Source organism: Lycorma delicatula, chromosome 4 (assembly GCF_047948215.1).
Source record: "Lycorma delicatula isolate Av1 chromosome 4, ASM4794821v1, whole genome shotgun sequence".
In the NCBI taxonomy this organism is placed as follows: Eukaryota; Metazoa; Arthropoda; class Insecta; order Hemiptera; family Fulgoridae; genus Lycorma; species Lycorma delicatula.
The window spans coordinates 128,925,821-128,939,575 of NC_134458.1; the positions used below are offsets into that span (position 1 = coordinate 128,925,821).

Sequence of the window (13,755 nt, forward strand, 5' to 3'; positions counted from 1 at the left end):
ACTGTACTGAATTACATGAAAACGGTTCTATTGTCTAGTTTGGTAGGGATGGTGGGTATTTTATTTTGTAAGAATAAGTGATAATCCTTTTTAGCGAAGATTGTACATTGATAGATATAAATACAGGAAATTTTAATAATTTTATATATATATATATATATATATCATTATTATTAATTATTCATATATATATCATCTACATTACAAATGTGTTACTTATGTTAATAAAATATATTTTCATTTTTATTAAATATTTTAAGTTGTATATAAACCTATTATTAAAAAATCGCTTTACTAAAAAAATAAATTAATCTAAATAAATATAAATTATATATATATATATATATATATATAATTAGTTCGGTTACATATATACACATAAACGCGTAGGCGCGCGCGCTCTTACACACACACACACTCTCTCTCTCTCTCGCGCGCGCGCGCGTGCGAGAGAGAGAGAGAGAGAGAGAGAGATTGACTGGGGTGGGTTAATATTTTATTTCTACTTTATTTTAGCTATCTTCTCAAACTATTCGTTTTTTCTTAGAAATTATAAGTGACAAATACCGTTTCACTTTTCTAAATTCTGAAGTCCAATTGAGCACATCCAATAAAAAATTCCTTGAAGAAGGGTCTAGAGAAATAAATAATTTAGACATTCTCCCATCATAACACAACTCAAAGACAAACTTTACTCAGATCTGTGAACGCAAGAATACTTTCTTAAAGCAAGAACTAAAGAATTATTTATATTTGTAGGAAAAAATAAAAACTTTATTTTTACAGTATATTATTATAAGACAATTAAAATTAAAAGCGATAATAAAAAAAATAACGTCAAAGTAAATAAAAAGTAAAATCTATTTATTGAAATGAAGTATTTTGCTTTTATAAATGTTTTCAGAGTAGCTGAATTGGAGAGTGTAAATAAATCTGTTATTGAAAAATATTTAAAGATAACGCAAAAATATTTGATAAGTGTAATTGTTTTAGGTTACCACAGCTTTTAAATATTTTTAGTAAATTTATTATCTGTTAGACATTTATATATTAATATGATTTTAAACTTTTTTATTTAAAAACCAGTTATCTAAGAGAAAAAAATCACTGTAGTAATATAGAACAATTGTTTTTAAAAAAAAAAATAATATGTTTTTAAAAATAAGGTACGACTCTGCTATAACGCGGTTCGAAATAACGTTGATTCGGCTATACGGGAATAAAAGGATGTACCCAAAAAAAAATACTTACCAGATATAAAAAAAAAATTATACTCTTTAATAGGTATATAAACGCTTTACGTACTCAGAACTTGTATTTTTATTTCTCTACATTTTATTCTACCTAATATATTCTCATTTTTAACTTAACATTCGGTTTGTGTTTTATTTTATTTTATCAGTTTAATTTCGAAATAATGCGGTTACTCTCAAGATTTAATTTTTATTTGCGGGTAATCTCCAACACAGATGTTGGTATGAAGATGTCACACTTTCCAGCCTTGAAACATATATTAGTAACTAGATTGGTAGCATAAATAACCCTTGAATAAATATAAATTTGAATTAAGTAAGTGCGTAGCGTAATTAATCATTAATAGGATGAGGGCCTTGAATACGTGGAGTCTTTAATGAGTAAATCTGATGGTGGCTGAATAATTAAGTAAGCAATCGCTTGTTCAGGTGGCAAAAATAGTTTATATTGTTATCACATTCATTTCGAGCATCATATTGGCGAGTGCAGCGTTAGCCGTTCAGATGTCAGCGGATTACAGTATACCTACAAGCGCTACTCCCCACCAAGCAGGCTGACCGCGTGTACAGGCCGCCTATATAAGACTGTGTCAGTACTGCGGCGGCTTAATTCGTTGCCGACCACCGCCTGAAGAAAAAGAGGTTCCCTGGCCCGGGGGACCTGGCCGGCCCGCCGAGGGAGCCGCTGGGCGTGGACGCTGACGCTACCCTCCCGCCCCAGCTTACCGGGCTACAAGTGCCCTATCCTGCGCGCCGATCAACGGGCCCATCAGGAGGAGCCAGCCCAGCGTGGGATCGCTCGGGGAGAACCGCCTCGGCCGCGCCGGCGGAAGACAACCGACGGCAATCCGACAATGCGGAGCTCTGGGGGCCACCACGGTCATGCTGTAGTGGGGTTTCTAATGACGCTGAGGGAAAGCTCGGTCCGATTCCAACGGACGAGCCGCAACTTTCCAACTACAGCTGAGCCGACATTACCGACATCGCCGATATCGCTAGAGACCAGTTCCCGGACCCAACAGCTCTTCTCAGGGCTACCTCACATAACACACAAACAGCCCTTTTCAGGGCCATCACTATAAAAATCTCAAAACGCCCTTTTCAGGGCGACCATAAGGTTTTAAGGTGCTACGTGCCGCTGAAGCCATTCAGCGACAATATACATTGTATTAATGGATCTCTTAAATAGGTAAATCGCTTGTATTTTGTATCTTCTAGCTTGTATCTTAAGAAAGAAAATCGCTTTGTAATCTGTAATGGATCGGGTTCAGATAAGGATCTACCATGTTAAGCAGATAGCTTGAATATAGAGATACAGCAAGAATTCAACTTCTTATAATTGGTAACAAACATAGTTTTTGTACTGGTCTGCGTAGTATTCTGTTTAGCATTTTGACATCCGCAACACGTACTAAATTGTCAGTTCCTGTAAATGTTTTCATTATAAAACCATGTTTCCACTGTAAAGGAAGAGTACTTTCATTTGATATTAATACTAAGTCTTCTTCACAAATATTCCTCTTAGAAGTTTACCATTTGTTACGTTGTTGTAAGTGATTAAAGTAATCTTTTGACCATTCAATCCAAATAAATTGTGTAAATTTTTGCAATTGCTGCCAACGGCCTAAAATATTTACAGAAATTTCAGTGACATAAGGGTCCGGATATAATGGGCATGAATTTAAACAAGGTTTAATTTGCGTTAGAAAGGTGTATAATTCTTCAAAGCTAAGATCAGTTTGTTCTATGACACGGTGAAGATGAAACGTGACACTTTATGTCGCTTTCCTACAATCCACCGAAATGTGGGAATGAAAGAGGGTTAAATGACCAATCTATTCCTTGTGAAGTGGAAAAGGACTGAACATTGTATTTACTTCCGAAGTTAAGTTGGATACCAATTCCAAATGTACAGCCTTAGTTGAGAGGCATATAAATAGGCAAACAAAAGTTTCTAATATGGCCTATGATCTCTGCTTGCCAAGACGAATCACTAATGGAACACCATTACTGCGCAACAAGAGTAATTGACGACGCAACAGATGGTAACTGACCAAGAAGCGAAAGCTACGAATGATTTTTCCCATTAATAATCTAAAATCTTTCAAGTAAAGAATTGTGAAATAATTAAATGCCTCCATGTAAAAGAAGTAAATATTCGCTTTCGATTATTAAGGGTGCGTTACGATGTAAGACAAGTTGATGTTTGTTATTACATTACAACTTGGAATTCTGAAAGCGATCACCTGCACAAAGCATACCTGGTGAATATAAATGGATAGAGAGAGAATAATTTACTTTGTTTTGAAATCTATCTCTCAGATTGAATGTCATTGATTTCTGAAATAAAATATCTTAATTGTGGTATTCGTATAAATACAATAAGAGTGTCATTTAATTCCTAAGTGGACAATGTATCAGTGGTTCTTTCAGAAGAATTTAACTTCTGTAGCGTTACGAATAGATCTGAAACAATAGCTGTAGCTACGAATTAATCTAGACTGTGAAAAAATCTTCAGTAATATCATTAATCAGAAGTAGTAGTAAACGAGATATTCCGCTCTTCAATACCACACTCGCGTGAAGAAGTAGTCGTAACAGAAACAATTGTTATTTTCCCAATGAATTGAATGTTGTAAAACCAAAGTAAACCGTGCTACCATAAATTATATTTTTGAAGCCTTTCAGGGAAACAACATGGAGACAAAATATCAGCAGGGTTGTTAGATGAATTAATGTGATGTAATTTGGCATTAAAATTAAACCGTTGATTTTACGAAACTCGATTAGAAATAAACACTTTCCTCCTTGATGATTCACCACGAATCCGATGAAGTGCAATCGTGGAATCGGAATACAGATGAGTCGACCGAGTTAATAATAAACAAGCAACATACTTAAAGTCTTTGTACTGAAATCTGTCAAATTTAAATTGCTGAGAAGTCTTTGTAGTAAAATCTGTCGCAAATTTAAATTACCGAGGGATATATGGCGCATCCTAGGAAATGACAAGAATGTACTAGGTAGGGTATTGTTACTTCTAAAAAGGTTTAATATACTTAATAAAATCTAACCAGTCAAAACTTTGATATTATTTTGTTCACGTTTGATGTATTATCCTAATTTTTACGTTTCTTTTACTATTTAAATTTTATTCCTATTATTATCTTAGCTGTCGTAATTTTTGGCCCTGTTTTTCTAATATTTTTACATTCGAGAAGAAGCCTTTTGTTATTATTTTGACCCGGGTGATGATAACGCGAAAACGTGTTTTGTGAGTGGTGAAACATTAGACTTGAGGTACAGAGTAGGTTGGATGAAATCTTTCAATTTGAATAAATGATTCTTACATATACACAACTCTCATAACCTTTCTGTGATGTATTTGCGAATCCATGAATTCGAGAAAATCTTATAGAATTATTTTTCTTAATTGATCTATTAATTGTATTATTGCTAGCTGACTTTAATTAGATGTATAAATTTCTCCATTCGAATAAATATGTCGACCCATTGACATTTAGTTTGTCAAAATCGCTGCATAATATGTTTACATAAAAATACTATCGGTCCAAGTAAGCCTAATGAGTGGTAAATTCCAGTAACGTTAGACGGACATTTCTTTTAGTCAAGACTTCTTTTTTCTTTAATAAATTCGAATATACATTTGTCTGATTGGGAGTTCCATAAGATTCCTAATGTGCGAATTTTCCATCTTTGTTTAATAAAATGTTACATTTACCGTTTAATGGAATTATATTTGAATCGTTAGAAAACAATTTATGTAATTGAAATTCATATTGGTTTAATAAATAAGTTATGTCTGTCTTCAACCTTTTTAATACATCTAAATTTTCACATCCTTTTACAAGATCATCTACATAAAAGTCATTTATGTACATGCAACAGGGAATTGATCTCTGTTACCTTTAGCAGTTTGAAAAGATATCAAGAAGCCAAGAAGGAGGCACTGTACCATAACTTAAGGTTCTTAATGAATAATGTTTTAATTCTTGGTCAACGGAATCCTGCCGTAGAATTTTTGGTAAAAATCCTTGGGCGAGAACAGAATTTACGTATATATCTTCTTTATATCAGCAGTGAAAACAAAAATATGTTGCCTAATTCTGAGAACTAATGAGAAAATATCTTGCTGAACAAGAGACCAACTACTAAATGTATCACTGAGAGATAAATTATTTAAAGATTTATCAGAATCATTTTGACTTTTAAATTCGAAATGATGTGGTAAATAAAAGATGTTCAATTCAGAAATTAACCAACGTGAGAATTAAGTTCAAACATATGATCTAACTTTAAATGTTTATAGAAGAAATCATGAAACTCTTTTTGAGAGATAGATACGGTTAAGTTGGTTTTCCAAACTTAAGAGTCTTTGCTTAAAATTTATTTAAAAATCATTGTTTAGAGACTCACCAAGTATTATTTCTGGTTTACGTCGGAGTGTAACAACGAATCTGTGGGTTTCACAAATTTTGTTTTTATATGAAAAGTTTTATAGGCAAATTAAGTTCGACTTCCCTAAAAATTTCAATGAGGTACGAACATTACATTTGTTATTTAATATTATGTATAGCTGTTCTTTAAAATCACACTGTAACTTTACATTTTAAATTACTTTATACGTATTAAAAACATTGTTATAAAAATTTATTAAAGTTCATTTCAAGTTTCCCTAATTTAGGTTAACGTTTCTAATTTAGGTTAATGCCGGTCTCCGCAGCGCGAGTAGTACCGATTTTAATGTAAATCTTTATGAGAAAAGCAATGACGAAAATCGTTTCTCGATAATTGCCTTCGTTTTCGAGTTATAAGCAATGAAATTTGTAAAAACTGTAAAATTGTGGTAATAAAAAACGAGGTAAACGCCTGGTAATAACTTTTTTATTTTGTATTACCTTTAGAATTCCATCCGGTAACAAAATTTAAACATTTAATGCTGGAATTCATGCCCCAAACACTAATAACAGTCTTAACAATAATAAATAAGACAAACAATAATAATTATATAGATTAGCGTGTTGCCAAACAAGCTGCAGATGGAAAGTATTTCGAAAATTTCTTGTAAAATGATATGCTTTCAAAATTTATTGCATTAATAATTTAGGACCACTAGATTTTAAAATTAAATATTGTGACAGCCATTTATTTTGTAGGAGTATCGAAAATTATTAACTATTATTTATTATTATTATTAATGTTATTTATTATTTAGTAAATTTGATGGAATTTACTTTTTTAAGTTTGTAATTTGATGTAATTGTGAAGGTAATCTAAATAAAAAAAGTTACTAAAAGGGGTTTTATCTAATTTGATTACTACAACGATTTTTCCATTTTTTAAAATTTGATTGTGTATAACTCAAACACGAAGGGATTTATCGGGAAACAGTTTCAGCCATTTTTTTTTTCTGATAGAATTTTACATTAAAATTATGCATCACATGCCCACTTTCCTATTTGATTCAATATGATGGAAAACATTTTCAAACACACCGTACAGTAGTAGTTTTGTAATTATGTAGATCCGCACTTGTTTCCACCTTCTATTACTCATCAGTTTTGCAATATGAAATCATTATTATACTTTAAAATCTTCCTGTATAATAAATGGCATAGCCAAATATCTTTAAGCGATCTGATATCAGACAAAATTCACTTCCGAAAGTGGTATACTTGTTCTTAGGAATAACAAAATCCTATGCCAAATTTAATAGCTTAAAGGGAGAAGTGAACTAATTTTCTGTTGTTGTTGTCTTTATTAAGCCTAATATTTTAAGTTTTAATTAATATTTTAAGTTAAGATTTGGCAGAAGGGACTCTCCGTGCTGCATGTCTTGCGAGAGAGAAGACACAGAGGAGCACACCATATTTATGTGTGGAGAATGACATCTTTGGCGGACCCAAGCAGGCATCGACAGATTAAAACCCGAAAATTTGGTGTCCTTCATGCTGTCCTCAGAAGAGAACTGGAGGGCCTTCGACACGTGTGCCATGAAGGTGTTACGCGCTAAGAACACTGAAAGAGACGCCGTGGACTTTAGCGTAGTGAAGGGCGGACAGCTCCATCCGTGAGGGCCGGTATGCTTAGGTGTGCCGGTTCCGATCAGCGGATAGGGACTCCGGGGCTAGCGTAGGTCAGGGGTAAAATTTAGACCCGGTCGTCGGGCGGGGCCAAACACTTCGTGCGGCGGTTAGAGGCAGGAAATTGTTAAGACCCAGACCCGGACTCTGTGGCGGGGAAACGACATAGTCGGGCCTGGTTACTCCCTCCCGGGGATTAGAAGCAGGCAAAATAAAGATCAGAAGATCCGGCCGAAATGCCGTGCCGGATTTACTGCCGGAAGCTCCCTTGGAGTAAAAGGACACTTCGCTGGGCTGAGCTTTACTTAATTGTATGTTCGGTCCAGGGGAATAAGGTGAAAAAAAAAAGTTAGATTTTTAATACTGTATTTCATTTCGGCTTAGACACTTTATCTATGTTAACTGTGTGAGAAATGTCTAAGTTTTTATGTTTTCGTGCTGTTTGCTTAAATTGTTTAGTATAGTAACATCGTGTTCGGGCGTTGATAACAACCCTTTGTTGTGTGCCCATGAAAAAGATTTTCAGCTTCTCTTTGTAGCTCTAAAAATCGAAACAATTTTTAAACAAATAATCACTGAAAAATCTTTGGATTCGATTAGTTCAATCCAATCGCAAAGGTATCAATCAGTCTTAAGAATGTTTTTTAATTTCTTTTTTTTGAATTTTTAGCCGAAATAAGTGAAAACTTTTTAAAATCATTCTCCATGCCAAATAAGAATTCTTTGACGATCTGCTATTCTTAACTACGTCGAGAATACAGTGGAGGTAAACAATCCAAAAGTTTTAAGGTTCATGCAGCTTCCTTCTGTTCTTACAAAGATGATTATTTTTTATTTCGTTAAATAATTTGTAATATTGCATTAGTAAACTTTCATTTGTTAATGATGAAGTAGAAAAAAAATAATTCTTACACTTGCTTACACAAATGAAATTTAATGATTTTTTTCTTTTATAAAAACAATATTATTCTACGGATGAATTTTGAAATAATTTTAATAAAAGAAATTTAAAGATAAAAATCCGTAAGAAATTTTCTATAAATCAACTTTTATTTAAATATGTGTTCAAATAATTTTCATTAACACAGTGCTAATCATTTAATACTTATTTTACTGTGTAATCAATATCCCTTTGTTTTTATTTTAACCAAACTTATTATTATTATTTTTTTTTTTATAATTGTGTTTTGTGTTGTTGCTATGATTAAAGTTTTTAGCATGGTTTCCCTGATCTGTCCAGGAAAAATTACTTTGCTATCAATTCCTGAAGAGATCTGTAAAATGTATTATTATGTACAGATCAGAAAATCTTATTTTTATTAATTTTAATTGGTGAAAATCGAATTTTGCAATTTATTTTGGGTTAATGATATTCTAGTATTGGTGATACACTTATGTAAAGAAATGACTGATTCAGTTGTTTAGAAACAGTTCATCACGCAGCCAAACTAAAATTTTAATAGATTGGGTCTTATTATTATTAAAATATCCTGATCTTTTGTATGTGGAGTGTATCACAGCATTAAGTTAGTGTAACTTAATGAAAAAGGGACACAGCTACCTACATGTCGAAAAAATAAAGTTGAACCTTATTGATATCCCTTGGATTTCAGATGAATATTTATGAAATTTACCAAATAATAAATTAGGCCTTATGAAAGATATTAAAAATAAGTACATCATTAGTTTAAATTTATAAGAATAAATTTAAATACAATTAAAAAAATAATATAACTTACCGGGTTATAGTTTATAGGAGCCCTGCTAACAGCGATAGCGGGAAATCCAGAAGGTTGAGGACTAGCGGCCTGGACATAACCCGCTACACTGTCAGGTCCACTGGAGCTATAAAGGTCGATGGCTGGTCCTGGACCAGGGGAGTTTGCGGGTGGGAATCCAGCTCTAGGTGTACCCGTATGCGGACTGGCAGGAGGTCCAAAACCCTGGGCAGCTGCCGCTGCTGCCGCCTGATAATTATTCATTACTGTAACAAACATGAAAAAAACAAACAAATATAATATAACGTTAATAATAAAACACAAAATCAACTTAACAGTTATAAAATAAACAAGTTACGAAGTTCGTTAAGCTAGATGAAAAAATCGAAATTTAAAAAGAAAAATATGCTGGATGTTTGAGATGGATACTAAAATAAAAAAAATCTGATGTGGACACAAGATGACTCCTTGTACACCTATTAAATTACATACTCGCATTTTTTGCTCACTTCTTTTAAACTTATTTCATTTGAAAGTGAGGTGAGACACAATCCTCCAATTCTTTAATAAAGTGGACAGTTATACAATTGCTAAAATATTACTTTTTATTAACATCAGATACTTATACAATTATAATTTCAACAATATTACCTGAAATATTAGAATAGAGTAAAAGTTCCTTTGCTACTTTTTAAATAAATGTCAGTCTCATATCTATTTAATACTACGCTTTTTTAAAATTATTATGTTATAACCATCAACAAAATGAAAACAAAAACGAAACAGGAAAAGATTACTAAATTAAAAAAAAATATATGTATATGAAGTTGTTAGCTTCCCCCTGTTAGAATAAAATTGTTCTAATATATTGAGACCATGCTTAATATTTAAAAAAACAAGATTGGCTTTGGAAATAAAATTATTTTAACATATTAAGATCATGCTTAATGTTAAAAAAAAATTGTTTTTTGTAGCAAATTATTTCTAATTCTGAAAGAAAATAACTGTTGTGAATCAGTATAAGGCACCTAAGATCCATATTACTGTAGCTAACAAGGGGAAGGCACGGGCTTCGGGACACCGATTTGAACCATATTGCGTGTGTTAATAGTACACTGTTTATCTGTCTTCATCACAAAATATAACACGCAATATTGAATTATATTCAAGAAAAATGGCCCTAAAAATTTCCTTAGCATTTTATATTAGTTTATATATTAATTTTTTTTTCACGTCGCTCAAGTAGATATGTGGTGTAAGTTAGAACGTGTCGGTTGCGTAAACATGCACATATCGGTTCGAATCCAACTTCATATACATATACTTAAAAAATTTTTTTTTTAATTTAAATACATTGATATTAATAATTATTAACCTCTGATTGTAAAAATCTTTAATTAAAATGAAAAGTAAATAAAATCTTCAGTAATAACTTCTGAGTTTTTTTGTATTGTTATTATTAGATTATTATTTATTGTTATATGTTTTTTAATAATCAGAGGTTAATAATTATTATTAAATCAATATATTTAAATTAAAAAAGTGAACAAAAATATATGTATATTAAGTCAGATTTGAACCGATGTGCCTTTCCCTTGTAACATCCAGATATTTAATTAATTAAAATTTTATTTGGCTATAACTCTGGAACCAATGAAAATAAGTAGCACTTATGATATATCGTTGAAAAGCTATACACGATGGCTTATTACTGCAGTTAAGAAAAAGTCCAAAATCAAAAAATTTCAAAATTGAAACCCCGCTTTATTTAGATATCTGTCTGTATACACATTTTTGGCCTAGTCGATTGCAATCAAAAGGGAAGATGCACAACTAGATGTTCCAACAGTGCTAAATATAAAATGTCATCATTCTGCGGCTAATCGTTTTTGAGTTACGCGAGATACATACGTAGATACGTATGTTCGTACAGACGTCACGCCGAAACAATCAAAATGGATTCAGGGATGGTCAAAATGGATATTTCCATTGAAATCTGAAAACCGAAATTTTTCGCAATTGCAATACTTCTTAACTTCGTACAAGGAAGTAAAAATTAAAAAAAAATGAATTTCGCAAGAATCTATCTGTCAAAGGACAGGCAGATAAAGAATAACTTTTTCGTTGTAGGATTACAAAAAAATTAGTCTAAGATTAATAAATTAAAAAAGTGCTGGAAAAATCAATTATTTGGAATTATTAATGCAGAAGAAATACTGGTCTGTACTCTAAATTTAACAAAATCTACACAGTTTTATTATTTAAAGGAAAAATTTCCTTCTACCATTTGATAACAAATTCTGAAAATATGACAATATTTTTAAAAGATAAGGAAAAAAACCGTCATAGTTTTTTTTAAGGAAAATTGTTTTATCATTTAATAATATCTACTTCTAAAAATATGACAATATTTTGAAAAGATAAGGAATAACATATTATTAATAACAATTTTAACTTAGATTTGGGATAACATTTTATATTTTAAGGTTTTTTAAAGCAAAAAAAAAAAAAAGGTGTAAATTAATGTACAATTTCAGAATAGCCTCATAACCATTTATTAAAGATGTAGTTCCTAAAATAAATAACAACAGTTTTCCTCACTCTCGCTCTCTCTCTCTCTCTCTCACACACACACACACACACACACACACACACACACACACACACAATACACACATATAAACAAATAAAAAAAAAATATATATATTTATATATATACTGTTTATATTTCAATCCAAAGGGTGAACAATAGAAAAATACAAAACGGTAAAATAAAGAGAAACTATCTTTCTAAAAAGCAGACCATTTGGGAGAGAGAGAGAAAGAAACAAAAATGGAATCTAAACAGTAAAGGTAAATAAAAATGATTCCATATAAAATGACAGATACATGGTTATAGTAAAATGGGTTTGATACACTTTACAGCACAATATGAACGGAATAAACAGTAAGCGACAAAAACATTAAATATATTTCTTCCTAAAAATACAATACACGCACGACACAGAAATAAAGAATTTAAAAAAATAACAGGGTGATTCATTTTTATAAGCTAGCAAGGAAGCTATAACCATAAACCAGTTTCACCAACAAAACAGAATAGCATTCAATTAAAAAATAATAATTTATATTACAACCCATCTATGCCTTACTCATTCAACAAAAACATTAAAGTAATATAACATGAAATAAAACTGTAGTTATTTTATATTTTATAAGGTGTAAGAAGTTAAAATCCATATTTTATTTTGTAAATCTATAAGAAAAATATACTAAATTTAAAAAAACCAAACACATTTCTCACAAGAAAATGTTGAATTCTTCATTTTGTTTTATGATAATTTAAAATATATTCCGCAATATTTGCATAAATCTAGAACTTCGAACATATGACATGGTCTGTGAAAGTCATTGTAACTAAATCTCCTACAATTAAATATGATTAGAGCATATTAAAATTTTCAACGAACGAACAGTTCGTTATTTAAATTCTATATGTATGTGTATATGTAAGTGAAAACTTTTTGTCTCAAATTTTGATCTCGGATTCGAATTAAGCAACATTAGAGAATTACAAATATACAAGAAAGGCCGCGATCGGCCATTGGGTTCACCTCAAAATGCAGATAAAATTAAAATTTTGTAATAATCATTACGCAATAACAGTGTAAGTCGGTTCAAACACACTAATGTAAGGTTAACTAAAATATAAATTTTATAAATCAAGTGTAAGACTCCAATACGGCAGAAAAATTAACTTTTTAATTATTGAAAAAAATAATATGCCATAAAATCGCAAACATACGAGATAAATTATATTAACTTAGCGTATGTAGGACCTTAATAGAGATTTATTAAATCCGTAACAAACTCATTTACGCTATCTGCTGATTATTAAAATAATATTTTTTATTTAAAATTAGAAAAATATGTAGTAACTTTTTAATCGTAACATAATGGAAACGAACCAACGTCATATAAGACTGTAAATTATGGTTTTCGTAAATTGGGAAATCAAACAATAATATTCAAATACATTATACAAACGTGTAATATGCAATAATCTGAATTAAGAAGTTATAAATAATAACTTTGTTAGTAATAAATTAATAATTAAGAGAACAGTAATAACGATAAGAATGTTCGTTCGGGAAAGTCATAATAGACTTTCCATTAATAACTGGTTAATCATTAAATTAATCTCTACATGATTGAAATTATAAAATGAGTTGTGAATATGTATGGGTAGAGCTTTTATACTTACGTTGACCGAATAAACAATACACGGTAATATAATTGTACCCATTCATGAAGATACATAGAGCCATTAGTATATAATAAAGTTCAGCAATAAATATGCTAATTTGACGATGTAGACCGAACAAGTTGTTTGACGAACCTCGAATATAACTTGTTTAGATTAAAAGCGAATCAGTTTGTTTAGATTTATTAGAATTTTTCAATGTATATATGAAATTATTTTATATTGAAAACTGGAAAAATGATACTTGATATAAATTTAATTAGTTTTCACTTCTGGCAAATATTAAAAAATAAATAGTAATAAAATATTAAGAGGCTCATATCGATCATATAATCTTATCGTATGGCGTATATCTTTGTAAGATTTAATATTATAATAAATAATTTTATCTGAAGAAAAGTACTAGACTTAGCATA

The 13,755-nt window shown here is 30.8% G+C and overlaps 1 protein-coding gene across 1 annotated transcript in view; it reads right to left on the minus strand.

Annotated features, from left to right (window-relative positions):
- Positions 1-13,755, minus strand: part of Rbp6 (RNA-binding protein 6) — a 967,859-nt gene that overhangs the window by 11,585 nt on the left and 942,519 nt on the right. Inside the window, exon 11 of the mRNA XM_075364169.1 lies at positions 9,097-9,341. Within this exon, the coding sequence (XP_075220284.1) occupies positions 9,097-9,341 (245 nt within the window). The remainder of the gene's footprint in view (positions 1-9,096; positions 9,342-13,755) is intronic.